The sequence below is a fragment of the Apodemus sylvaticus genome, chromosome 6 (assembly GCF_947179515.1).
Source record: "Apodemus sylvaticus chromosome 6, mApoSyl1.1, whole genome shotgun sequence".
Taxonomy (NCBI): domain Eukaryota; kingdom Metazoa; phylum Chordata; class Mammalia; order Rodentia; family Muridae; genus Apodemus; species Apodemus sylvaticus.
In genome coordinates, this window is record NC_067477.1 from 32,912,082 (window position 1) to 32,937,719 (window position 25,638).

The 25,638-nt window shown below is 38.9% G+C and overlaps 1 protein-coding gene across 11 annotated transcripts in view; it reads right to left on the reverse strand.

Moving 5' to 3' along the window:
- Nrxn3 (neurexin 3) overlaps positions 1-25,638 on the reverse strand; it is a 1,578,315-nt gene that overhangs the window by 105,921 nt on the left and 1,446,756 nt on the right. For all 11 annotated transcript variants that reach the window (XM_052185306.1, XM_052185305.1, XM_052185308.1 and 8 more), the window contains one exon: positions 22,227-22,534. In XM_052185306.1, coding sequence (XP_052041266.1) covers positions 22,227-22,534 — 308 coding nt within the window. The remainder of the gene's footprint in view (positions 1-22,226; positions 22,535-25,638) is intronic.

Here is a 25,638-nt window from a genome sequence, read left to right on the forward strand (position 1 = left end):
GCTCTAAAAATGAAAGTCTATGTTTACCTAGGTAGGACAAGTCATATTTCAAGGCTCCTATATTCACATATCTCTCTCTATGGTGGGTGCTTACATCGGTCCCAAGGTTCCCTATACTCCTATACTCCTGCTACCTCTCATATTGTAGGAAGAGCCCATTCTCCATGTGATCAACCTGCATGTTATAAAACCTATTCATGTATGAACATACACAAATAGTGCTGATAGGAGCCCACCCAAGGCTAAAGACAAACAAATATATATTTTGGTTTCAAAGTTCAAACGGAAAATAACAGATATAAGTTGATGATTTTATAATTCCACATATCTTGTTACATTCCATGCCTGCTTCTATCCACTGATCTCTTACTAAGAAACATAAATAAAAGCAAAAAAGAAAAAATGTATTGAAGTGGTGGGAACTAATCTTAGGATGTGCTCAAAGAAAACCTAAAATCAATTAGAAGAAGACAGATGTAAAAAGACAATTACAACATAGTAGTATTCATAGTGAGGTAATGATAAGCTTCATTTGGTAGACATGGGAGGGGCAATGGGGCTCCACATGAAATCAGCCAGCTCTGCATGTCACAAGACTCTGATTTAAGGAGAAGGTGACAGTGGGCCGCAGGAATGGAGATCGGGCCTCAGCAGAAGCAAGGAGTAAATGAAGAAAGTTCATTTAGCAAGACAGAAGCAAATCAGCATGGCCACGGCACTCGGCAGCAGGTGGGTGATAGGAGGAATGAGTTAAAAACTAAGCATGATGGCCAGAACTGTACCATCTGAAAGGATATTAGACTCTATCTCAATGTCAACCAGATCAATCAATCCTTTGATGTTTTTGAGTTACAGATGGCTTTGCTCAGATGGGAATTACAAAATGTTATTCAGCCTTACAACTATTGAGAGTAGGTAAAACTAGACTCTGGGAAATAATTTGTGAAATTTCTAAAGTAAACATGACAGTGTCAGTGATCGATGGGCTAAGGGCAGGATTTAGTAGCAATTAAATAGTTGAAGCAGATATTGAGATGTTGAACCTCAGTCCAGTGAAGCACGTATAAATACACATGCCTCCTGTAATCCCAACACTATTGAGTCAGAGGCAGGAGAAGTACAAGTTTGAGACCAGTAGGGAGATAGGGACAATATACAGGGCTATGCAATTAAAAACTGATCACAAATAGATGAATGAATGTTTAAAAAAATGTGTGAATGAACTAAGAAATGATTGAACAGATGAATGATAAAAACTACCCACCTTACAGAACAGGCTCAGCAAGTAACAGCAATAAGCCAATGGAGAGGCCCTACAATGTCTGGCATCATCTGACTCTAAAGACCATTTCTTCTCACTGAAGGAAACACATTTCTCTCCAAGGAGCCTGATTGATGTGTTAAATCTTAGGGATTAAAAGTGAATAAACCTGCTTCCTGGAAACAAGTTGCTTAGAGAAAGATAGTGATAAGCTCCATTTACCAAGCCCAACTTTGGGGGAGGGAGGGGCAGGGAAGCAGGACTCCAGATGAGATGGAGCAGAGCAGGTGGACTCTCAGCCTGGGCAGAGACTTCGCTCTAGCTCATGGCCTCTTGCTTTCATTCAAGCAGAGTGTTCAGGAGCAGCTCTGGTTTCCCTCTCCATTCTCACAGGCCAGTTAAGAAGTCCAAATGCAAAGTTCACGTGTTCCCTTCCATTTATTTCATCCCATTACCTAAGGAGCCCCCTGATCTGCTTATGTCCAGTCACTTTCAAAAAAGTTCTACAGCCTACAGTATCACCTCCTCCAACGTGTCATCTAGTCAAACAATGTACACACTAAACAACTTCAGTAATGCTTCCTGAGTTGCTTCTCTGTTCCCTTGATCGTTCTTTTCACTCTCCTCTAGGCTACCTCCAAAGTGTCTACATTTTTGACAAGAGCCCATGGAAGCAGAAGATACCATGTACTTATTAATAATTCTCCTTCTGCATCATGGACCATCACCATTTCAAGCCCTGTTCTGTTACTTGGGACTTTTATTTTGCGTAAAAATAACATATCTCTTGAGAAGCCTGCTTGATTCCAGTGTTCCTTTAGTTCAAAGACTCTCTGACAGGACTCACTTTTTTTCTATCCTGATGCATAATGATGGCAGAGAAGGAGTGGAAAGCATGATTAATATGCTATGAGACAGTAATTATCTGTTTCTCAAATTAGTTGGGTAGTACCATTTTTTTTGTTACTGCACTACACTTTTAATGATACAGGAAGATGTAGGAAGAATAAAAATAAAATTTATCTGCAAGACGCCTCTAAATAGAATACATTTATGACATTCTTACAGAACGTATCTGCAGCTCTTTAAAAATAATTGACTTTGTAATTAGAGAGATATATCATATTGGTATAGAACACATGGAGAGGTAAATGCTGCTTTTTATAACCTCCAGAAGCATAGGTTGTTGCAAGGCACAGACCAAAACTCACTAGGTATTTTAACTCTTAATCTGGCTATGGTAATATGCTTTGCTCCAAAATGAGACCTCAAATAACATTTTCTACAACTTATTTTTATGTACGGTAAGATTACCCAAATCTTTCTACTTCCATTATTTATTTATATTAATATTATACTCTTAGTCTACAAAAAATGAATTTACTATCATATACCATGCACACCCACACATACACACATACACACACTCTCACTCTCTCTCTCTCTCTCTCTCTCTCTCTCTCTCTCTCTCTCTCTCTCTCTCTCTCTCACATACACACACACACACACAGACAGAGAGAGAGAGAGCTTTATGCTTGATATTGGTTTTCTTTTTTTTTTTTCCTTTTGAGACAGGGTCTCACCTTGTAGCTTTTTGTACTAGAATGCTAACCTCTCTGGAATTCTCTGCCTTACTGAGCACCAGCAGGTCTGGCCTTTTTAGTATGCTGACTGATTGAAATATTGATTTTATTTAATGCTGACTTAATTGCCATTCATTTAGCTAACTTATCTATGAAATGCACACATCTGCTTGGATGTCTCAGTGGCCAAGAAGATGGAGAAATGGAAGCAGAACCTACTTCAAGTTGGACATACAAAGCAGGATAGTTGGGTTCTCCAGAGGTTCTGCTGATAGAGTACAAACCAGGTCATGAATGGGTTTAAATTGTGGTAAGCTCCTTAAATTCCCTGCAGAAGTGTACCTAGTCAGGAAATATGAAGCTATGCCAACATGCAGTTTGCACAGATATTTGTAACAACAAATAGACCCTGTGCCAACATACAGTGACAAGGGCCTTGGCAGAGTTGAGCCTTGCAGAGTAAGATAGAAAAGGAGTAAAGGTGGGTACCTCACCAAGGAGATCGTATCACAAGTGAGTCTAATGGAGAATTGTTTTTCAGCCAGACAGGGTCAGAAAAGGAATGACAAAAGCAATAACCAATAACTATTGTTATTGAGTGCTTATTATGTCCCAGGAACTGTCCTACGTATTTGAAATGAGATAGCACTCATTTTTCTTCTCAAAAACACAATGGAAACAGTGGTCTAATTTCATTCATTGTATACATGAAAGTGCAAGAGTCTGTGCATGTTGTATAGGCCCAAGGAGAAAATAGTATGCTCAAAATTACACCATCATAGGCGCAGAATGGTGGGTACTTGTGAGAAATATTGTGAGTCAAGGATACAAAGCAAAAAGAATGGAAACTTGTGTACCTTTATATATGAGGTTCATCCACTTGTTGTGACCATGAGCACACTTACTTTGCTGTTAATTTTTCACCAACAAATTTGATAAATTATTGAGGAAGTATAATCAGAGGAGTAAACACTTCACAAAATTTGGACATGAAGATGTGCTTAGGTGGAGACTTATAGCATTGATGAAAGAGATTGGAACCTGGTTCATAGAAAGAGCTTTTCTTTGGATTAGTTTGACATTTAGACCAGGAATGCCCCTGCTATATTTATAGGAGCCTGTACTGGATGTGGGTATCATATGATACCAATGAAACAAGCAAACAAACAAACAAACAAAATACCATGGAGAAATGAAAGGGGTGGGTGATAATGAGCAAAGATTTGAAACAAAAATGAAGGCATTTCCTTCCAGTGAGGGCTGACGTGGGTAAGCTCCGGGCAGCTCCTCCCAGTGAGGGCTCATTTGGGCAAAGGCTGGGGCAGATTCATTTGAGGACATGCATGAATGAAAAACTTTCTTATGAACAAAGCTTAGCAGTGAAGAAATGTCCAAGGAGTGCTCTGGGCAGTCGGAGGCAATCTTGATGAAGATCTGAAGTAAAGCAAGGAGCTGGTCAAAGGAGGAGAGGAACTCCTGAGACCAGGTGGAAGCCAGCATCCTCCTTTGTCAGGGGGCAGAATCAAAAGCTTTGGCGCTCCACTCCAAAGTCCCTCAGATTACCTCTTCTGAAACTGTCAGAGTAATCTTGTTGGAAGGGCAATTTTAAGTAAATAAGACATAATGACAGTTGAAATTGAGAGGGAAGTTTGAAAGAACATGTTGATCAGGAGCCAATTTCAAGTTTAAGTTGGTAGGACTCCAGTGCTATTTATAAATGATGGCTGCAGGTAGGAATTCAGAATGGAGTTTTTGTTTTGTTTTCGTTGTAGTAAACACAGAAGTCAAAATCTTACGTTCTTTTGAAGACCTGGAGCCCTTCCAAAGGAAGTGAAAGGAGCGATTGGAGAATTCACTACCTACTGGAAATACATTTAAATTTAATTTAATTTTTTGTTTTTGTTTTTATTAATTTAAGTTACATCCTGCTTACTACCTCTCTCCCAGTCACCCTCTCCTACAATCCTTCCCCCTTAAAGCAACAATTCCATAATTAAGAGAGGACTTCATTGATATCTATTGTATTGTGACCTCTACCCAGAGGTATAATCCATCTCCAATACTATGAAGAATCTGCTAAATAAGCTTTGCATCAAAATGTTCCAAAAGATACATTTAAGTGCAATAGACAAATGTAGGCTTCCAGTCATTATCAAAGGAAGAAACCATTGGGTAAAAAATGGAAATAAGCTAAGCCTGGAAGCAGTAACTATGAAAACTACTCAACCAAGCTTGGATGGAGAGACCTATTATTATTACTAATACTAACAACCATGATAAGAAATGAATTTAACCCTAAAGCAGGAAGGATAATTAGCAGCATAGGCATGAAAATCTCATAATCACCCAAGCTTCAGCTGTGTCCAAGCAGCAAGAGTGGGAAGAACCAGAGAAAAGAAGTACAATTAAAAAGAAATTGACATCTAGGAATTGAATTGGGTACATTATCTCGAGCTTCTGGTTCAGACTTTTTATTATAAAATTAAATAGAGAGGCTAATTAAACTGCAGGAAATTTTCCAGTGAACTTTACAGTTCCTACCAGGAGAGAAGAAAAATCAAAGCTATGCATGAGGAAACAGAGAGAACAGGAAGTCTTCAAAGGATCAATTTCCAGCTACTAGAATTCTACTGAGGAGCAAAGAGATATAAGCCAATCTCTACCGTAAAATGTGTCTTTATATTTAATACACGACAGGTATCAAATATTACTGGCATGATGCTCATGACAATCATAGAATCTGTTCATTATGTGTGGTCCCTCTGATCATGGTGAAGAGTTTAAAGTGTTATGCAATATGGCAGTGAGTGTGCCCTATGAAGAGATTTGCATCCTTGCATATGTGTGGAATTGCCTTAGGCTGTCACAGAGAAAAATCTGCATCTTTGGCATACCATGAAAGCAGTGATTGAGACGCTGAGCTCAGGGAAGCATATAGTTCATGCCCCCTAATTTAGCTATTTACAAACCAGTCCTACAGACCTGTGTCATAACAACGAAATTGCCATCCTAATTGCCTTTCCCTAATCCTTTGTCTTAATCAGTGTTCTATTGCTGTGAAGTGATGCCACGACCATGGCAACTCTGATAAAGGAAAGAACTTAATTGGAGTTTGTACTTAGTCCCACTTTGACTGGATGTCTCAGGGCAGAATGCTCCCCTAGGGAGTCTTTCCCTTCTCTTAGGAAAAGGGGAGGGTATAATATGCAGATCTGTAAGGATGGGACTGGGAAGAGAGGAGGGAGGGAGCTGTGAACATGATATAAATTAATTAATTAACTAATTAATTAATTTTTAAAAAAATGGAGCTTGATTAGAGGTTTGAAGGTTTGACCCATTATCAGCATTGTAGGAAGCATGTAAGAACACAGGCAGACACAATGTTGGAGAAGTAGCTTAGAGTTCTACATCCAGATCCCCAGACAGCAGAAAGAGAGAGATACTGGGCCTAGCTCAAGCATTTAAAACCCTAAAGTTCACCTTCAGTGACATACTTCCTCCAACAAGACCATACCTCCTAAAACTTGTTAAGTAGTATACTCTCTAATGATCAAGCCTCCAAATATATGAGCCTCTGGGGGTCATTCCTATTCAAACCACCACACCCTTCATGCATAGATATTACATTGAGCACTTACCACCAGTCGGATATATTTCCAGACACCAGAGCTACTGAAGACAGCAGAGCAAGAGGGAGCCTGAGCCACCCAGCAGTGCCTTGGCAGTAGCTGCTACCTTGGGTGGAACACTTCCTGATTCTCTTTGAAAAAACAGTTCCTATACTGCTTTTCTTGGAAAACTCTTTCCAGATCAGAAAAATAACCAAATCTCTTTTCTGTTTTCTTAGATACTTGTCCTTCTTTGTCACAGTTGTCATGATTGTGATTAAATATTTTTTTTTTTGTTTTTTGAGACAATTTCTTTGGGAAGTATTGGCTTTCCTAGAACTCACTCTGTAGACCAGATGAGCCTCGAACTCACAAACTCACAGAGATCTACCTGCCTCTTCCTCCTGAGTGATCAAAGGTGTGTACTACTACTTCAAGGCTGTGTTTGAGTCATTGTAAAACTGGCTTGATCATGCCTTTGCACACATTATAAGGTGCCTCATGAAGATAGCCAGCATATGGCTGATTTACCTAATCAACTCCATCTAGGTCCTTTGACACAGCATGCAGTAGGTACTGTAAACTTAGGGACCAAACAATCTTCATGTTTCAATTTCCTAGCACTCTCTTGAATTCACACTATGCACTGTATTAAAATGATTCCAAAGACAGCCTTCGTGAGTGCTGCTAATCTTATGAGCACAACTCAAAATATAAGTTTACTTGACTCTCAGAAATCTTTGTACGAAATTCTCACATCCACCACCTGGGTCTGTCTGTCTTCAGGGAATTTGTGCAGTAGCTGGGGTCAGGCGGAAGTCTTGTTCAAGTATTGCATAATTCCCTTGGCCTCAATTACCAGGCTTTTAAGGATATGACATAATTTTACAGGGCCAAACATGACAAAACCATCTCTGATATTGTCCAACACAATCTCCTTTCATTGTATATTGCAAAGCAAAATGTGTCTTGAATTTTAAAAGGATGCTAGTGTGGGAAAATGTTTACAACAGTGAAAAGAAGAAGACTTACAGAGATGCCTACCCACATGAGCAGCTAAACAAATACAGACCTTAGAAAGAAAGACATAGTGATAGACATAGAAATTAGATAAATATGTAGATAAATAGATATAGACAGAAGATAAAGAGCCAAACAACCAGAAAGACAGATGACAGATAGATGATAAATATATAGATGTCTAAGAACAAAAAAACAATACCATAGTGGTTTCTGTTTCCTTGCCTTCTATTTCTTTGTAAATATTACCATACATCTAGCTTAACAACACACAACAATAACAAGTTGTCTAGATATTCACGCTCAAAATAAAACATATGAATCTCCCTTTGGCTACTGGAGTCAAAAAGAACATTTTATAGGTGTTTTCTGTATTGCTATATAGTGTTTTTAGTATGACTTTGGAAGTGAATTTTGCTATTTGCCCACTTTCTTCTTCAAATATTTTGGTTTACTGCAGAGCCTCCAGCAATCTTTGCTTTTTGGTTAGAAATGTTTGATAGAAATGATTCCCTATAGAAATAGGCTTGAGGGCATCCCGCCTCCTCCACTCAGCTTTCCCTATGCCTTCCCATTCATAATTTTTTTCATAGGTGTCTACTTCGCTCTGCTTTGATGGCTATAACCTTTCCCTCACTCTTAGTGTAATGACTTGACCACACCCTCTTTCCACCATCCAAATCCTTATACATTAGCATTGATTTGGGGACAGGTTGGAGGAATTCATCTTTGTTTCTCATGGTATGTTATTCCTTATTAGGGGAGGAAATGTAGAGGCAATTGCTTTTCTTCAGAACTTATCAAGCATCTAATGAAAAGCAAATTTAAAAATATTGCACAGAGACAGCTAAGAGCCAAATGAACAGACTGTCACTAAGCAATGTATGAGGGAGCCCAGAGATACACAAACTCACTGGTTGCATAAAACTCCAAAGCCAAAATATCTAATCCTTGCTATCCTAGAAAATACTAGCATCTGCCGAGGGGCAGAAGGGTCAGATTATGCTCATTTCTGCATATAAAAAGTTTAAAGTGCTTAAACATATTATTTAACTCATGATATCTGTGAATTTGTTAAGCAATACACATTATGGTAAAATCAAACTAACAAGACTCCCCCCCCCCGAAAAAAATAAACCAAAAACAAACAAAATAAAGCACAATAATGGAGTAGCAAAAGGACTGAGGAGAGGAGAGATGGTTTACAAGAAGATGAAAGGAGTTTGAAACTCCAGAACTCAAATAAAAGCCAGACACAGGGTTGGACATGTCTATAATCCCAGTGTCCTCCTCCTAGGTGATCGACAATAGAGGCAGGATTACTGCTGTAAACGCAGGAATAAACTTGCTTGGATTACACAGTTGTGAACAAGAGGGATTTTGTCTCAAACAAGGTAGTAGGAAATCCAGAATGGCTGAAACCTGAAGTTGCCCTGTGACCTCCACATTCATGCCAGAGAACATACATGCCATGTGTGCATATGAGCACAGTACAGAGTTAGAGAATGAGAGAAAGAGAGGAAGAGGAAGGGAGAAAGTAGAAGAAGGAAGAGAAGAAGAAGAAATAATTCTTAGCAGAATTTAACATTGATGACATATAAATTGCAGGTATATGATACATATGTATGTGTGCACATATGCACACAGACACAAAACAACATAGGGCTTTATTGCATTGCATTGCTAAACTCAAAACTTCATGCTTTTTACAGTTATATTTGGGGTATGTGTGTGTGTGTGTGTGTGTGTGTGTGTGTGTGATGTATTTAGTAATAGATAAACTGAAGAAAACTCAAGATGTCAGCTAGATTTCGATAAAGGGCAAAAGCCTAAAAAGTACACAAACACATTGGGTAACGCATTCAGTCCTCAAGATATTATGGATTATAGACATGATCTTGAAGTTCATGGATTAGGAACTGGGATTTCAGAGAGAAATAAAATTAAAATGTAGTCTAAGAATCTGACACTGGCCAACATGTCAACAATTCCATCACTGGATGCCTGAAAACGCTGGTCACCAAGTTCATTATTTCTATCCTGCAAGTTCCCATGAGGAAAAGTATAAACAAACAATGAGGGTGGACTAGAACCAGTTCCCATGGGCAATGTCTTGCTGGTTTTACTCCTCTCTTCTCAGGAAATCAGAGGGTGGAGCCAATCTTCAGAAGGGAGAATAACACAGAGAGAGAAAGGAGGGGAGTCAACAAACTAAAACGAGGGTCTCTGGGAACTTTGCCCATGTGTTCAGTGAGAGAGGACAGAAGGCAGCTGTGAGGCAGCAGGTACTCAGGTCCAGGGGATAAGACACTACCAGGGTGTCAACCAGGAAACAATGGAAATGTTAGGCTCCCTGTGTATTCTCTCTGCTGAAAAGACTTGTGTGCTGCAGTGACACAGAGAGGTGGGGAGAGAGGCTAATGAGATAATGAAGGTGCTCATTAACAAAGAGCTTCAGACGAAAAGAAAGATAATCATAACATTAGAGCATTAGCCAGGGCCAAGCATTTATTCCCTTTTCTTTACAGCAGCTATCTCAGCTCCTAGAATAGTAACCGATGCCTTCAACCCACTGTGTAAATATTTGTAAAATGAATCAGTTCATGTGTGATCTTCTTACATTGTTCTCAGAAAATGATATTACAAAGTCACAATAATGTAAACCGTGAATCCTCATTTAACCAAATAATGTGATCCAGGTTTACTGGGAAATTGAAGAATGAGGATGGTGATGTGGTTGGGCGGGAGAAGGAGACAAATCTCTTGTCATTTTTCTGCACAGTCACAAGTAGTTAATATGTAGAGAAAGGTAAGAAATGGAAAGACGGTGCATTATGAAGAGGGAAGCTCTGCAAACTTCCAGAAACCTACAGGAGCAGAGCTGGGCTCCAGGGCGTGGCGAGAAGGCTGCTGCTCTGCTCTGGCCTGATGCTTGTTTTTTTGTTTGGTTGGTTGGTTTGTTTTGTTTTGTTTTTGCAGGCTATGTGGTGCCGTATTAAGTGGGATATTCAGAAAAGAGATGTTAAGTCCAGATTTGGTATATGAGAAGTTCTAGGCGCAGAGCCATTAGCATCAGGGCAGAAGGCACATATGAGTAGCTGCTGAGGATTACCACAGATCCTGATGACTATTTCCCCTTGGTAACTGGGAGTTCTGCCCTGGCTATCCAGAGTTGAGACAGCGGGCAGAGGGTTTATATATCTCCTATGTCATCACCTGTCGCTTTGATTATGCATCACCCACAGGGAGAGAGTTTGGGTAAATGACTCTTTAGTTAAAACAGGTCTTGCTGCTGAACTTAGTTACGACACATCATCCAACAGCCAGAGCTACTGAAGAAAAGGATATCATCTCATTTTACTTCAGGGACTGTGTGGGCACTATTTATTCTGTGGATGTACTGTGTTAACAAAAACAAAACTGAAATGTGAAAAAACTTCATCCTAGTAGGATTTGCTGAAGGAAACTGAGGCAGGAGGTTTTGAGGCTAGCCTGGACTACACACTTTAGCTGGGTAGTGATGGAACATGCCTTTAATCCCAGCACTCAGGAGGCAAAAATAGGTAGCTCTCCGAGTTCAAGAGCAGTCTGATCTACAGAGTAAGTTCCAGGACAGCCAGGGCTACACAGAGAAACCCTGTCTTGGAGGGGAAAAGTCAAAACCAAAACCCAAATCAGTCAACCAACTAACTACCCCCACCTCTGGCATCAAGGAGGGGTGGGGGAGAGAGGAGAGAATATCTGCTGGTTTTGTAATCCTCTGAGGAAAAAAAGGTTTTCTTTTATTTGTTGTTTCCCAAACTCACACACTTGATGAGGTACTCCATATTTGTGGAACTAATTATTGTTTCTGATTTATTTATTTATTTATTTATTTATTTATTTATTTATTTATTTCACCCAAGTACCTGGCCCAATTAGGCCCTCAATTAATGATACCACTCACTGGTTGAATTCAAATTCTATTTAAAATCGAAGCTCCATGAGGTACCTCAGCTATAAATTCTACATCCTCCTAAACTCAACATTGGAAGCACTGCATTTTCTAAATTAGATTATGGCATTCTCCGCTTAGGCTAATGAATTTATCAGTAGATACACATGCTGTGATAGTGTTCGTATTATGGCCCATTTTCTCAACAGAGCCCCACCGTGCAGTCCACTTCAATGCTAAAGCTAGCAATAATTTACCCATCATCCTTTGTTGAAATAAGTAACAGGTATCAGGCACTACTTTATATGATATGTACATAAACACACACACACACACAGAGAGAGAGAGAGAGAGACAGAGAGAGAGAGAGAGAGAGAGAGAGAGAGAAAGAGAGAGAAAGAGAGAGGTAGAGTGAGAGATACACACAGAGAGACAGAGAGAGACAGAGACCACAAGTATTTCAAAAGCTTGAAATCAGCCATGATATGGAGATGCTTATTAATGAGGAGGTTTAAGACAAAAACCAGTCCATCCTGTCTTTGGCATAAGTGACTATGGGAAACAATTTTACGGGCTACTTCTTATGGATTCTTGTAGACAAGGACAGAACAAAAACAAAAGAACATGTGCAAGAATGTATATTTGGTGTAAAAACGAAAGCAGCAGAACATAGGCATCTGTTATTTCAGACATGGAAAATACAATAATAAAGAAAACACACAAGCCATCAAATAAAGAAGAGAAACAATGAGCCCCTCCTGGAGGTCAGTTCTGTTTAGTAAAAACTATTTATTCTCTGTGTCCTTGTTCATTTCTCCCGAATGAAGCCACTTGCAAATGTCATCCTTTCCCCATAGCCAATAGATCACACATTTCCTAACAGGATAGATAGGGTAGTAAGGTTCTAATAATGGTAATAATAATAATGAGAAATGGCCCTAGAGATATATTTCATGTGTCTTGCTCTCTCCTTGTCTTCCTTCAGCAGCACAGTTTCCCAGCCAGTGGGGCATTAATCATTGGAACAGCAGCTCTAAGATAAAGGCTGGGTGAAATTTCATAGTGTATTACAGAATGAGTTGTGGGCACACAAGTACGTGTCTCTCTCAGTATCTGGTAGGAGGGTATGGGAAGGCAGAGTAGAAAAAAATCTGTCATTTCATATATTTATACTGTTCAAGACTGTCAGGACCGGCTTCCCATTGTTACTGTGGATTAAAATCATTCACGTCCTTCTGATTCCATTGGAGGTCAACTCTCTAAAAGGGGAATAAATATTGTGACATGGTAAGTTCTTTCTTATTTTTTCATCTGTCTTAGGAGTATGCAGCAGAGTGAGGGACAAGAAGAGAGGGCATCAAGAACCAGCATAACATTGTCTAATGGGGAATTTCTTTCTTACTTTGTCCTTCTTTGGATATCTATTGGATATACGAATATCTATTCATTCACTTTTCCAATGCTTTGGATGAGTTCAACTTTTTGTCTTGAAGAGCCCTGAACTACATTTGCAAAGATTTTGATAGAATGGGTAAACAGATGCTGTAGCTACTTATGATGGAGCTGGGAATATCTATAAGCTCTTGCCCCATAAACTGAGCAGCATGGAATAAATCCTCTGGGAGGTTGTGCAGAATCTCTGGCATGTCTCCATCCTAAACAAGAGTCTGTTCTTCAGAAAGATCACCAAGTGTGTTATATGATGGTAAACTTAATAAGCATTATTTTCCATAATAAATGCAAATGCACACAAATATCCTCTCTTCTCCTTCTCTTTGTCTTTTCCTCTGTCTTGTTAGTCCTTTATCTTTTTGTGTCTCTATATGCTTATCTCTCTGTTTCTCTACCTCTTTCATACACAAAGAGGGTGAGAGGAGAATGAGAGGAAGAGGGGGAGAGAAAAAGAGGGGGAGAGAGAGAAAGATGCTTAACCAGACAGGATGATAGAAGAAAGAGGTTTCATTATGTACACACGTCAATCAAATTCCCATCAAGCAAATCTCTCCATGACTGCTAGCCACTGCAAACAGGGTGTATATAATTCTCCAACCTTTTCATTCCAGGATGATGATGAGAAAAATCAAAGGGAAACTTATTTCTCCATTTAGCTAACAGTAGCAGCTCTCTAGAAACTAAGGCTTTAATTAGAAGGTTTCAAAGGCAAGGCTTGTCATAACAACACCTAGTGATTCTCCTTTCTCCAGTCATTCAGACAGGCACCAGGAAGGTATGAAGAACATCCCTTCCTCCCACTGTCTCATCACAGACAGAATGGAGCTACTGGTGTTGATACCTGGCTTCTGTTAACTGTGCTTGAAGATGGAAATAGGAAGTAAGGCATGTATTGTCAAAGATAAAGAACCAAACCAATCTCTGGACTTCCATTTAAATTAGAATCAATTATTATTTTTGATTCCTGAAGAAACATTTATTAGGCAGTATATATTTTGGACAGAAGTAGCCATTGATGGAGCATTTGGACCCACTAAGAGAAAGGGATGAATTATGAAAAAATATTATATTAATTAACTCAAAGGCATTCTGTTCATCTTTCTCAACTGAAGTCATCCAATTTGTGAAATGTTTATATAGTTCTGCAAAATGATTAGAGTGGGTGATGATGCATTCAGGTGTTGTGAAGACTCTACAGGATAAAGCTAGCTCTTGCTAAGTCTTGCAAAAAGTGGTCCTTGATAGATAAGCCAATAGGAACAGCTTTATCAACCAGAAAGAGTTGAAAGCTCTAGAATTCTAGCATGTAGGGTGAGCTGCTGTTTTTGTTTGTTATTGTTTGTTTTGCTTGAGGAAGGGTCTTAGTCTATAGCCCCGATGGCCTGTAACTTGCTATATGGATGCTACTAGCCTCACAGTCGCCTCTCATCTCTGCTTCCTGAGTACAAGGATTACAGGTATATATCATCAAGCCTGATTTGGATTCATTATTTACTGTACTATGCTATCTTTTTTAAGGCAGGGTGTCACATCACCGAGGCTAGCCTCAAACTCACTATGCAGTTGATTTTCTGATGACCTTGAACTTCTGATTTTCATGCTTGTACTTCCCAAGTGTTGGGTTGTAGCTCTAAGCCACCAATGCCTGGTTAGCTCCTGCATATGCTAAGCAAATATCTATCAGCAGCAGTATGTGCCCACTCATAGGACGCCTTATTCTTAGGGCAAGAAGTCATGGAAAATAGCCAAGACCATTTCCACAGAGGAGCCACAAAAGGCAATGGGCCTCTGAGATGCAGCAGTTAGGAAGTTTGAAAGCCTCAGCCTGTCACTGTTAACAGACTTGTGTGTTCTTTAGAAGGAGATGATGGATTGTTGCCTATTATTCTTTCTAACAATGCTGATTATTACTCATTATTGGTATATGCTGAACACTATTAGAGGTAGCAAAAGCTAAGTCTAGCTGGAGTACTGTGATAGGAGGACTGGCCAGAGTGACTACAAGGGTAGCAACCCCAGGTAATAGAGTAAGGACTCTGACTTTGGTCCTAGCTGAGTAGCCAGTTTGGTGATTGCAAAACTCACCATGATCCTTAAAGGCCACATAAGGGAATCTCTGAGCCAAACCAACACCCTCTTCTAGCTGTTCAGGTACTTTTCAATAAGATCTAGCAGGTTATCAGTAGTTTGGGTGGGAAATCTAGCCTACCAATCCTGTAATCCAATTACACAGGCATCTCTATCACTCCTATGAGTATATTTAAGCTTCCAGCCTATTTGCTGTCAGGACCTCGTCAGAAGACGCCTTAAGACACTAGACATCTCTCTGGGATATGGCTGCCCCAGTCATTGAAAGTAACATGTTAAAGGAGGGATAAAAAGAAACCATGCTCTGTTATCTTCCCTTAGCCATGTGTACTGGCAATATAGAAGTCCTTAAGGCAAAGGCCTACCTATAGTATTTTTTCCTCTTCAATTCTTTTTGGACTCCTTCTCTTTATCTCTTTCTGTCTCTCTATGATTCTCACTTTCTTTTTCATCTGAACTTTCCAGAAAAAAAGTCATCACTGGAGAATCTTACCAGGAAACAAGTAAATTGGATTCCAATTTCCTTCCCACCACAATATTCTCAAAAAGGGAAAGGAAAGTATCTATGTGAGGGCAAGCCGAACACAAGAGATATTTCCTGGCTGGCAGCTAAAGTCTAATTAGACTGACAAATCTTCAGTGCCTTCCCCAGCTATGAGGCTTGGCAGGAAAGCAAGGAGCCTGGAGCCACACATTATGTAAGACTGTTAATCAATATTAGCTGAGCCCTGGTCCTAAAAATAAACTTTCCCGGGGGGGGGGGGTTGTTGTCTAGTGGTAAAAGGAAGGGAACAGAAACTGTGGATTCCTTAACTCATTTCTATCAAACCCATGGTAGTAGGGAAAAGAGAGAGAGAACAGAAGGGGATAACTCTCCAGGCAAGTATAACCATTCTTTATACATGCTATGATCACAAGGCACTCCAGGGTTGGTACATCTGATTTACATCCCAAGCAGAAATCCACGGATTATTCAAAGAGTGCGGGAAAATAGTTGGTGACCTATGTGGACCTCAAAAATCCTACTGATTATGGTGCACTGTCAACCTAAGTGCTATGCATTTTACTGAACAGTGTGAAATTCTTCATCTTTCATCATTTTGATCTACTGAAATTGCAATTTCATATGCTTTAAACTAAAAGTTTCTCCATATTTTCTAACTGATCAACAACTAAACTGATCTCTACTCAAACAGGTGGACACTTCTGGTAGACCTCTGTCTTCATTTTTGAGATCATAAGTAGTCCGAGTCATGTTTTTTTTGTGTGTGTATACACCAAACAGTGTTTGTATTGATGGAACCCTCAGAAGTGCTAAGCTCAGTTAAGGTGCACAAGCCTGGGAGTCTTTTAGGTGGAGGTGGGCTCCTACTGTGAAATTCTTCAATGAATGTGTATGAATGACTTCCCATGATCATACTTACTACTCTCAATATAACAAAAGGGAAACCACACCTATATTCATAAAGCAGATAATAAAACCAATAGAGAGATACTGGATTTACCTTAAGGCATATAGCTAAGTAAGTAAGTAGAAGAAAAGGAGCCCTTAACTCAGAAGTTGTGATGGCAAATTCTATAATTCTATTGTCTTTATTTAACATACTGAAATTCCACTCAGAATAGATGAAGTATAGGGGCAACTCATTTTGTTTCAAGCTACCATTATCAGTATTAAGTCTGAATGTATTCCTAATCTTCCATTGACTAAAACTGAGGAGCACAAAGAAAGAATTTCCACATGCGCACTATTGCAAAGTCTGAAAACTTAGAGCTCCTTTCTGGAACTTTCAGAGGCAGTTCCCATTCAATCAATGCCATTATGATGCTTGAGATAGAATGAAATCTCATAGCCTTTTATCCCACTGCGTATTAGGATACTTCCAATCCAGACTGGGCATCCTGACTTTTCTGCCAATTATCTGGTGGTACACAGTCTGGCCAGTGTCAAGGTGACTTTGCCTAGGCCTAGGACACAAAAAGTAGGTTATGATCGGTTTCTTGCTAATAGCTTATAAACAATTCTAAATGGCGATTTGCACAGAACACAGTGAGCTCCTTTTCTGCTGATAACTACTCAGACTGGAGGCCAATGATAAGAGAATTCACATTTATTTTTCTTTTTGCAACTATTTTCCTCTTGGCCTGTTCCTCTCTTCTGGGAACATTTTTGGCTAGAGAGACTAAAAGTAATGAGAGTGGTAAAGACTCTTGCCGTTCACATTTTTCTTTAGCCCAGAATGAGGCAAAGAACCCGGAATACAGACTGCAGTGAGATTTCCCATTTTAGGACCTGTCTCCTCAGTGTTGGCATAGCTGCCCAGCTTCACTGGAGTTGGTAAAGGTCCTGTGTGGCACCGGGGCTCGGGTCAGGGCAGGGGTGCAGTTTTCTACTACAGTTCTTGTCTAATTCAAGCAAAGCTCTGGGATTGATCTCTACCACCCCCACAACTCCCGCTACCCCCACCACTCCTACCAACCCCATCACCCCCACCACCCCTACCACCACCACCACCCCAAAGTTTTCCATGTTATTTTTCTGGGTAATCCTGGATTATGCCCACAGATACTTCAATTCACTCCAGTCCTATGAGTGCTCTCCCAGATGTAAGGGGTGAGCTTCAAGCTAAGGTCCTCAAACCTGGGAACCTTGCAAGTCACATCTTTGACTTACACCATAGCTCATGAGACCTGGACTTTCTTCTTGCCCTGGGGCATCACTTTTTTAGGCCTCATTTAATGACAATCTCATCTACGACAATGCGCCAAGTCATTCCATACACTACCCTCTCAATACATACCATGACTCAGATGTTACACTGAGAGTTCTCTTGTCTTCTTGAGGTTATTGGCTCTATGATATTAGTAATCTAGATTTTTTAATTTTGTTTGCAACCTTCCAAACTATGTGCAAATTGGTTGATTTCCTGACATGGCATATTTTCTAAAGTCCACTGAACTCTACAGATGGCTTAATAAAACAAAACAAAAATTCAAGGTAGGGAATGAGATGACAGAGGAGTCTTTTCCAGATGTCATACACTTTTTGATTTTCGATGATTAATTTTAGGGTCAAAAATCTTCCTGGATCCTTCTGAAATTTCTCACTCCCTGACACAAAATTTCCTATCTTTGCTCAGAACTATAGCTACTAATATCAATAGAAACACTCATTATTTGCTCAGTAGATTATTATTTGACTTACATCACCAATATAATAATAATAATAATAATAACAACAACAACAACAACAATAATAATAATTTGGCAAAACACTGACAGTCTGACTCTGAATCATCTATTTAGTGCAGTAGCTTTCTTGTTGACACGATAAAGTATCTAACAATTAAGTAAATTAAGGGAAGAAGACTAGTTTTTGGCTCACAACTCCAGTGTGTATCATGATGGGGAAGGCAAGTCAGCTGGAGAATGAGGCAGCTGGTCATAGTGTATCCACATTCAGTAATTATGGGGAAAAGAATGCTTGTGGCCAACTTGCTGTTTCTTTTTGATTCAGCTCAAGACTCCAGGTAATGGAATGATCCCACATATACTTAGGGTATGTCTTTATACCACCACTAACCTAGAAAATCACCCACATATATACCCGGAGGCTTATTTCTGTAATCATACTCAATGTTATCAAGTCTTCCTTGAAATTGGGAAAGGCTGGGAAACTTACAGCACGAATGGGTATAGTACAGATGATTCAAGCCTAGGCCAGGTCCAGGCTATGAGAAACTGATGGCTTCTGCTTTATGCCCATTTCAATAAGGTCTGAGAGCACAGAGAGAAGCCACTTTGCTAAAGATAGCCACCAGACCATAGTTGGTCTGGAGTGAACCCCTGTCTGTCGAATTAGTGGAAGCAGAATTGCCTCCACCAAACTTATACCAATGTCTGACTGCAAATTATGTTATCTAATGACAAAGCTGGTTTTTAGCTATAGAGTTGAGGCAAAGAATTGCTTTTAGCAACAGATATTTAAGTATCCTGTGATCCATCCAGGATCACTTAGCTAGTGTAAAAATGGACTAGATATTAAACCCATGATATCTGGGTCAAGTCCATTAGTTATACCAGTGGAAAACAGTCTTACATACCCTGATTATTCCAGAAGTAGAACATCACTGCATACATTATACTTCTCGTTATTGAGTGGCTACAACATAGCAAATAAAGCTTGTCTGGTCTGACTTATTCAGCACCTGTTGAATACCTACTAAGTACAAACTTTTATTGAAGATTATTATCTTCCCACCTAGCTGCTTAATGTGCACTTTTAGCTGCCTTTTCACCCTTAAATTGAGAGGAGCATCTCGAGGCATTCCTTTTAATATAAGGTCAAGAACCATTGCTTGGGCACAATAGCTGTGAGTAATTTAACATAGTCCATGCCATTCACAAGCAATTCTGTACTCCTATCAGTAACAGCCTGATATATCACAGAGATCAAAGTACCAATTACTTCCAAAAGACTGGAGCATTGGAGAGCTGTATCAACTCAAAAAACGATTTGTTCACATTCACACACAGTTAAGAGTAGCACTAAAAGCACTTTATAGTTTTCCTTTGATCTGATGTGAGCACTAGCCAAGGTCCATCAGAGATGAACTTCTCAAAGGAAGTTTTCCAGGCTAATGCTTTAGGAAAGAATTGGGGGAGTTTTTGAATAGTGACATTTTTATACTTGTGGTCACACATGCTTAATTGTTTTTCTCCTAGAACTGTCTCATTTTAGGACAACCATGCTTTAATGATATTATCAAAGGGCAAAAGCAAAGAATGGAACACGGCTTATAAAATGGTCTGCATGGGATTTCAGAGAGATGAAAACTGAATGATGGACTGATGAGCATGAGATCAAATCTTTCCTATTTTCTTTTCTTTTTTGAAGTACCTCTCAGAGATCAAAGCTACATGAGTCCTCTTTATCCAAGAAAATTGGCTGGGTCATACATTGCATGTATTTGAAGCTACCTACTATGTCCAGCATCTAAGACTTGTCCTAAATCATTGGGAAGGCTTGATGCAATCTCTTAACGGTACTTAGGCCAGAATAAGCTTGACTAGGAAGTTTTTAAGTTTGCATAAAGCATGGGGGGAAAGTTCTTGTGACTAGTTAGCAAGAACAAAAGTACCTAAAATCTCCTACAATATTCACAATATGTCTCCTCAAGTTTCTCTTTACACAGTCCAGGGGTCTCTGTATCCTTCAGCCCCAGTCTAATCAATTCTGCTAAGCTCCTGGCTTTCCTCCAAGAGTATGCATTCATGTGCCTGTAAAAACAAGGAGTGTCAACAGATTTATATCCCATCTTTATAGCCTAGCAGAAAGAAAACAGAGAAGCATGTAAAGATGTAATCCAATTTTCACCAGCCTCTGAAAAAAAAGCAGCTCACAAAAGAAAAACTGTTGGAGAGGGCTCTCACTGGTGCTTACTTGCTCCAAGAGACAATCTTTAGAGATAAATACGTGGGAAGGTTTATGCACCATGAAATCCATCCCTGTCCAGAAGCTCCTGGATCTCTTGGATTGTAGAGTTTAGAAACCCAAACAATCTGCCCCTACCGCACCCACATTTATGTATTTGCTAAGAGAGGGAACAACCAAAGACAGAAAATTACCACAAATTGAGGCAATTCCCTGAATCCCTGTGTAGCATTAAATCCTCTGGTGGTCAGTGAAAATTTTGTCCTAAGACAGAGAGGAGAATCAACCATTCCTAGGGAGAAAAAAACCATTTGTTCTTCTGTTTCCCGCAGAGTTAGCAGAATGTACTCTGACAGAAATGAACCAGGTATGCCAAACCTGTGCAAACAGAGCTATCCTTTTACGAAGAGTAAACAGATCTATGCTTGAACTATAGAGAGTCATAATAGAAATATATATTGCCTTTTATCTTCTTCTCAGTGAGTGGAGTGAGGTGTCAGGAGTTATTGCTGTAATATCAGCTGAGAGGTGCTATTTTTCTCTTTCAAGAATGCACATAGGTATGCATCGAACAACGGCCATGATCACAGAACCATTCTGCTATCTAGGTTCTTAGCAGCCTTTGGAAAACATAATATTAGCCGATAACATTATCAATACACATAGCTTCAAATTGTTCTTAGGAATCATGAAAGAAGCTGTCTGGATTTCTGCTCAGGCTCAAAAGGAATAAAGGAAGACAACATGCTTCCATACAATAAAGTCATATAATTTACAAAGATTAAAAAAAAACAACCAAAAAACAAAAAAGAAAACAAAACAAAAACAAAACAAAAACACATGTGTGAATTTTGATTAATGAGTCACTCTAAGTTTGTAATGTCCACTGGAGTGAATGGAAAGGGGATGTCAGGAACTCTATTGAGTTCACCTCCAGAATCACCTGTGAAAACTGGGAATCAGAAGGGACAAGGACTGGTATGTTGATTTTTACAAATAACTAACTAGGGTAGGGATAATTTCCCCCACAAGCACTGGCATGCCTTCTTTGATGCCAAACCATTTAAGGCTAATAACTCGATTAACCTCCTGTCTCCTACTAACTAGATTTATGAACTGTGAAGAGAAGCAACTAAGTATTAAGCTTTTGCTTGTATATAATTACTTTCAAGTGAAAAAAAAATGCCTTACCACAAAAACCAAGAATATTTTGCCTAGCGAAAATGAAGCCTTTACATTTTCTAATAAAATCAGTATATTAGTCAAAGAACGTAAAAAAAAAAAGACTCCAAAATGACAAGTCATTAATTAGGACTTAATGTCAAACACAAAGACTATTATTCACAAGGAGTGGATGAGCTTCTAATTTCAATTGTCCTTGATTTAATGATCCCTATTGACCTTAATAATGTGCAGTTCATGTTCTACTAAAGCTATCTGGAAAATGTGAATAGAATTGAACCAGGATACAGACTTGCTTATGATAACAAATGTTCATTTCTCCCCTCCTACTTCTGTTAATTGAAAAGAAAAGGTAATGCAAGGAAAGGAGAGGGGTGTCTTGTAATAACAGTAGAGTCCATAGTTCATTTTGAATAATAGCTTTCCCAATTCAGTGACAAATGGAAAGGATAACAAAAGTTATCTTATGAGCTCATGAATGCCACAAGGTTTCCCTAATTCACTCAGTCATTGCTTCCTCATTCTCTAGTCTCAGTTCTTATTACCATGAACATACTTCCTTCAAAGGCACTAATTCCAGGTAATGAGCTACCTAGAATACTGATTACAGCATTGGTGTTGCAAAGTCAAAAAAGAAGAATAAAATCACAGGAGAAAAGTTTACCTGAATGCTGGCTGTAGAGCGATTCTTGCGGGTGGTGGTCGTAGCCATGGTGGTGGTGGTTTCCATAACAGTAGTAGACATTTCAGGTGGCATGGAGGTTGTCTGTGTAGTTCCCGACACTGATGGGACTTCTCCCACTAGCCGGACACTTCCATTGATTTTAATATTAGGGTTGTTCTCAGCTGCCATGTTCAGTACTTTCAAACCATCATAATAGAGCCCAGAGAGTTGGCCTTGGAAGAGACGTCCTTTGTCCTTTCCTCCGATGGCTATTTGCGCCTGGGTGTTGAAGATGGTTAGCTGCCGGCCTAGTGGATTAGGTGGAGGAAATACTATTATTTCTATACATTTCTGCTCCTTCCCTTACCTATTCTTTATGGAGCAAGCACCTAAACAGGCTTCCTTGAACAATCGAAGTAGATTAAATGTATAAGAAAAAGTAACTACTGGAATTGGTGAGTAACATTTCATGGTAATTACCTCTTCCACTGTCTAGCTAGAGATCCTAAGTTACAAGGATAACCAAGTCTTTTTCTTATTCAAATGAAGGAGACATCTTGGTTTAAATATGAGCAGTGTTCCAGTCTCCTGAGGCATATATCAAGGATAACAGAAATATCTAGTTCAGATCATGACAAGAATGAACCACAGGTGCTGAGTGTTCTGATTTAAGCTACAAATTAGCGTAATGGCAACAGAAAAGAATGAAATGCATCAAACAAAACTCAATGAGGTGACTGAGAACATTGAGTTTAAAAATTAGGTTCAGTAATTAAATTAAATTTACTGAAATTAAACTGCAATTAAGAGGCTCAGATTCATTGCATGCTAATAAAAATGGACACTCTGATCATCAGAAACAGAGTTTTCCATAAGCCATCATAGTGAGCAATATTCCATCAGCATTTGCTATTTAACACCATCATAATAGATGGATAATTTAGAGGTAGCAATGATAAGTCAATAGATTATTCTCTAAGATGGGGGAGTAATTAAGCATCAGTAAAATTCCTAGAGTAGAAATGGAGATGAGGTAATCCTAAAAATGGTTTTAAGAGGATAAGGGGAAAATAATCAGAATATATAATGTACATGCATGGAATTGATAAATAATATAATTAATCAATAAAAAATATCTTTAAGGGGAAGATGGGTACTGACAAAACAAAATGTAAAACCCCTTGAATGAAGTAGGGCATGGTAATGGGTTGTAAAATACCAGTAGTTAATTTTATTTCAGGTTTTCTTTGTGGGCAAAAATAAAAAAAAAAATGTGATCAGAAAAAAAAAAAACCTCATAGCAGAACAGTTTATAATGAGGCTTATTCTTCATGATTTCAACTTACTTTTTAAAAGCCAAACTAGGTCTTTGCCATGAGTGGAAACGAACATTTAAAACCTCATTGTAATTTATCATGACAGCAGCATGCTGTGGCTTTCCTTTATGTTTTCTCTTTAGATTAATTCCATCTGCTTTCCCATATGGAGTCGAGAGGAAGAAAAGACACCTATTCGTGGAATTAGACACATCTGTCCTGGATCAACAGAGCCACTAATTCTTCATCTAATCACCTTGATTGTTTTCGGTGTAAATAATTATAAACTACTTTTTGCTACTCACACCATGCTAGTACAATCAGCTCTAATTTGCACAATGTATTGCTAGCTTCAGTTTTCTGGAATTTAGTGTAGATATGCCTTCTCAGTGTAAACTGCTGGAAGGTGCAAAGAAGAGAAAAGAGAAAGCATATGTTCAGGGTGTACTCCTCAGAAAAGTGCCAACTTTACTCTCTGGGCAACACTTAAGGGTTATTATTTAAATGAGTTATAAATAATAGTGCTTTCCTTTTAGTCTAGGGAACTTTCTTAGGGTGGAAGGGATTCACACTTCATAAGGGGACTTATGGGACTTTTGGGGAGTGGGGGGGCTAGAAAACGGGAAATCATTTGAAATGTAAATAAAAATAAATCGAATTAAAAAAAAGGAAAAAAAGAGTCTTAGAACCATACAAAGATTCACATTTTAATGATAACAGAATTCTCTAGTTCCCAGGAATGTATTCAATTCATTCAATATTTTTCCGATAAATCTCCTCAGGGTCCAGTGAGTTGGCACCATTTGACAGTTGCTTAGTTTTGCCTCTATTCTCCTCACATGAGATGAAACATCTTCAGTGCACAATGGTGCAGGGTAATGGGCTAGAGGTCATATTCTTTTCTTTGGGAGCCATACATTTACTACAATAGGAATAGGATAATAGATGTAAAGAATAATTTTTGTTTAGCTCCATATCAACATTTGGAAGGGCTTAACATACTGATTTAAAATAAGCTGTTTGGTGGAAGATTTCTAGGATATCTTAGTATCTTAAACTAGACATCTCTCCCATGCAAGGTATCTTTTAGATATGTACAACTGTTGCCCATTTATAATATTATCTCTCTTTTTATCTTTCATCTTCTCCTCTTTCCTCCCTCTCTCTTTTTTATGTAAGCCAGCACTGGGGATTAGTTAATGGCTGAATAACCTTGATTATATGTAGAAATTTTTATGTTCTTATATCCTTGGATTGTTGCATAATGACAATCTTTTATAATGGTCTTCATCTTACTTTCCTGGAAAGATTCGTTCTGCCAATACTTAAAAACGAGAAGCAGTCAGAGAAAATTGAAATTCAAACTGCAATAGACTGGCTGGAAATGATGGATTGCCTTTATTCTACTTGTTATAGTTCACTCCATAAAGTGGTCATTGCTTATTCAAGAATGACCGAAGAATGAGGAAAGGCGTGACATGGTTAAGGCCGTTAGATTGAAGTGTTGCTTTAGTTTTTGGTTATTATGCTTTACAAGGGAGACTCTACCACTTACTACGTAGTGCCAGTACACTGGTGGGAGAGATGGAGGAGGGCTATCCAAGTTTACCTTCAAGCCATAGGAAGGGTTTGGGTTTCTGATAGCTTTTTTGCTTAGTAGTCTCATGGTTAGGTCTTTTTCCTTTGGTTTTTACAGCCTTCTCCTAGTCCTCTGTACTTTGCCTATACAGTTCAGGCCAGATCTAGAAATTGCTTGGGGAAGAGAGCACCCTATCTCCTTCCATGTCTTCCTATCAGTGTCTCATTTTTCTTTAGGTGCACAGGAGATCGTGAACAACATAAAAACAGAACCAGTATCCTCTCTGTATGAAGAATGTACAAAACTAAGTGGAGAAAGTTTCTGTTTTTATTATTTGTCCAAGATGCCTCAAAATCAATGTCAGATATCATTGTTATTGTTATGATTGGCAATGATTAATATCTTTATAAGAAAAATATTAAATGTGTACATTTGAATAAATGTGTGTTATAAATACACACATATGCACACAATTTTAGAGTATGAAAATCTTTCTATTGAAGATAATATGAAATTT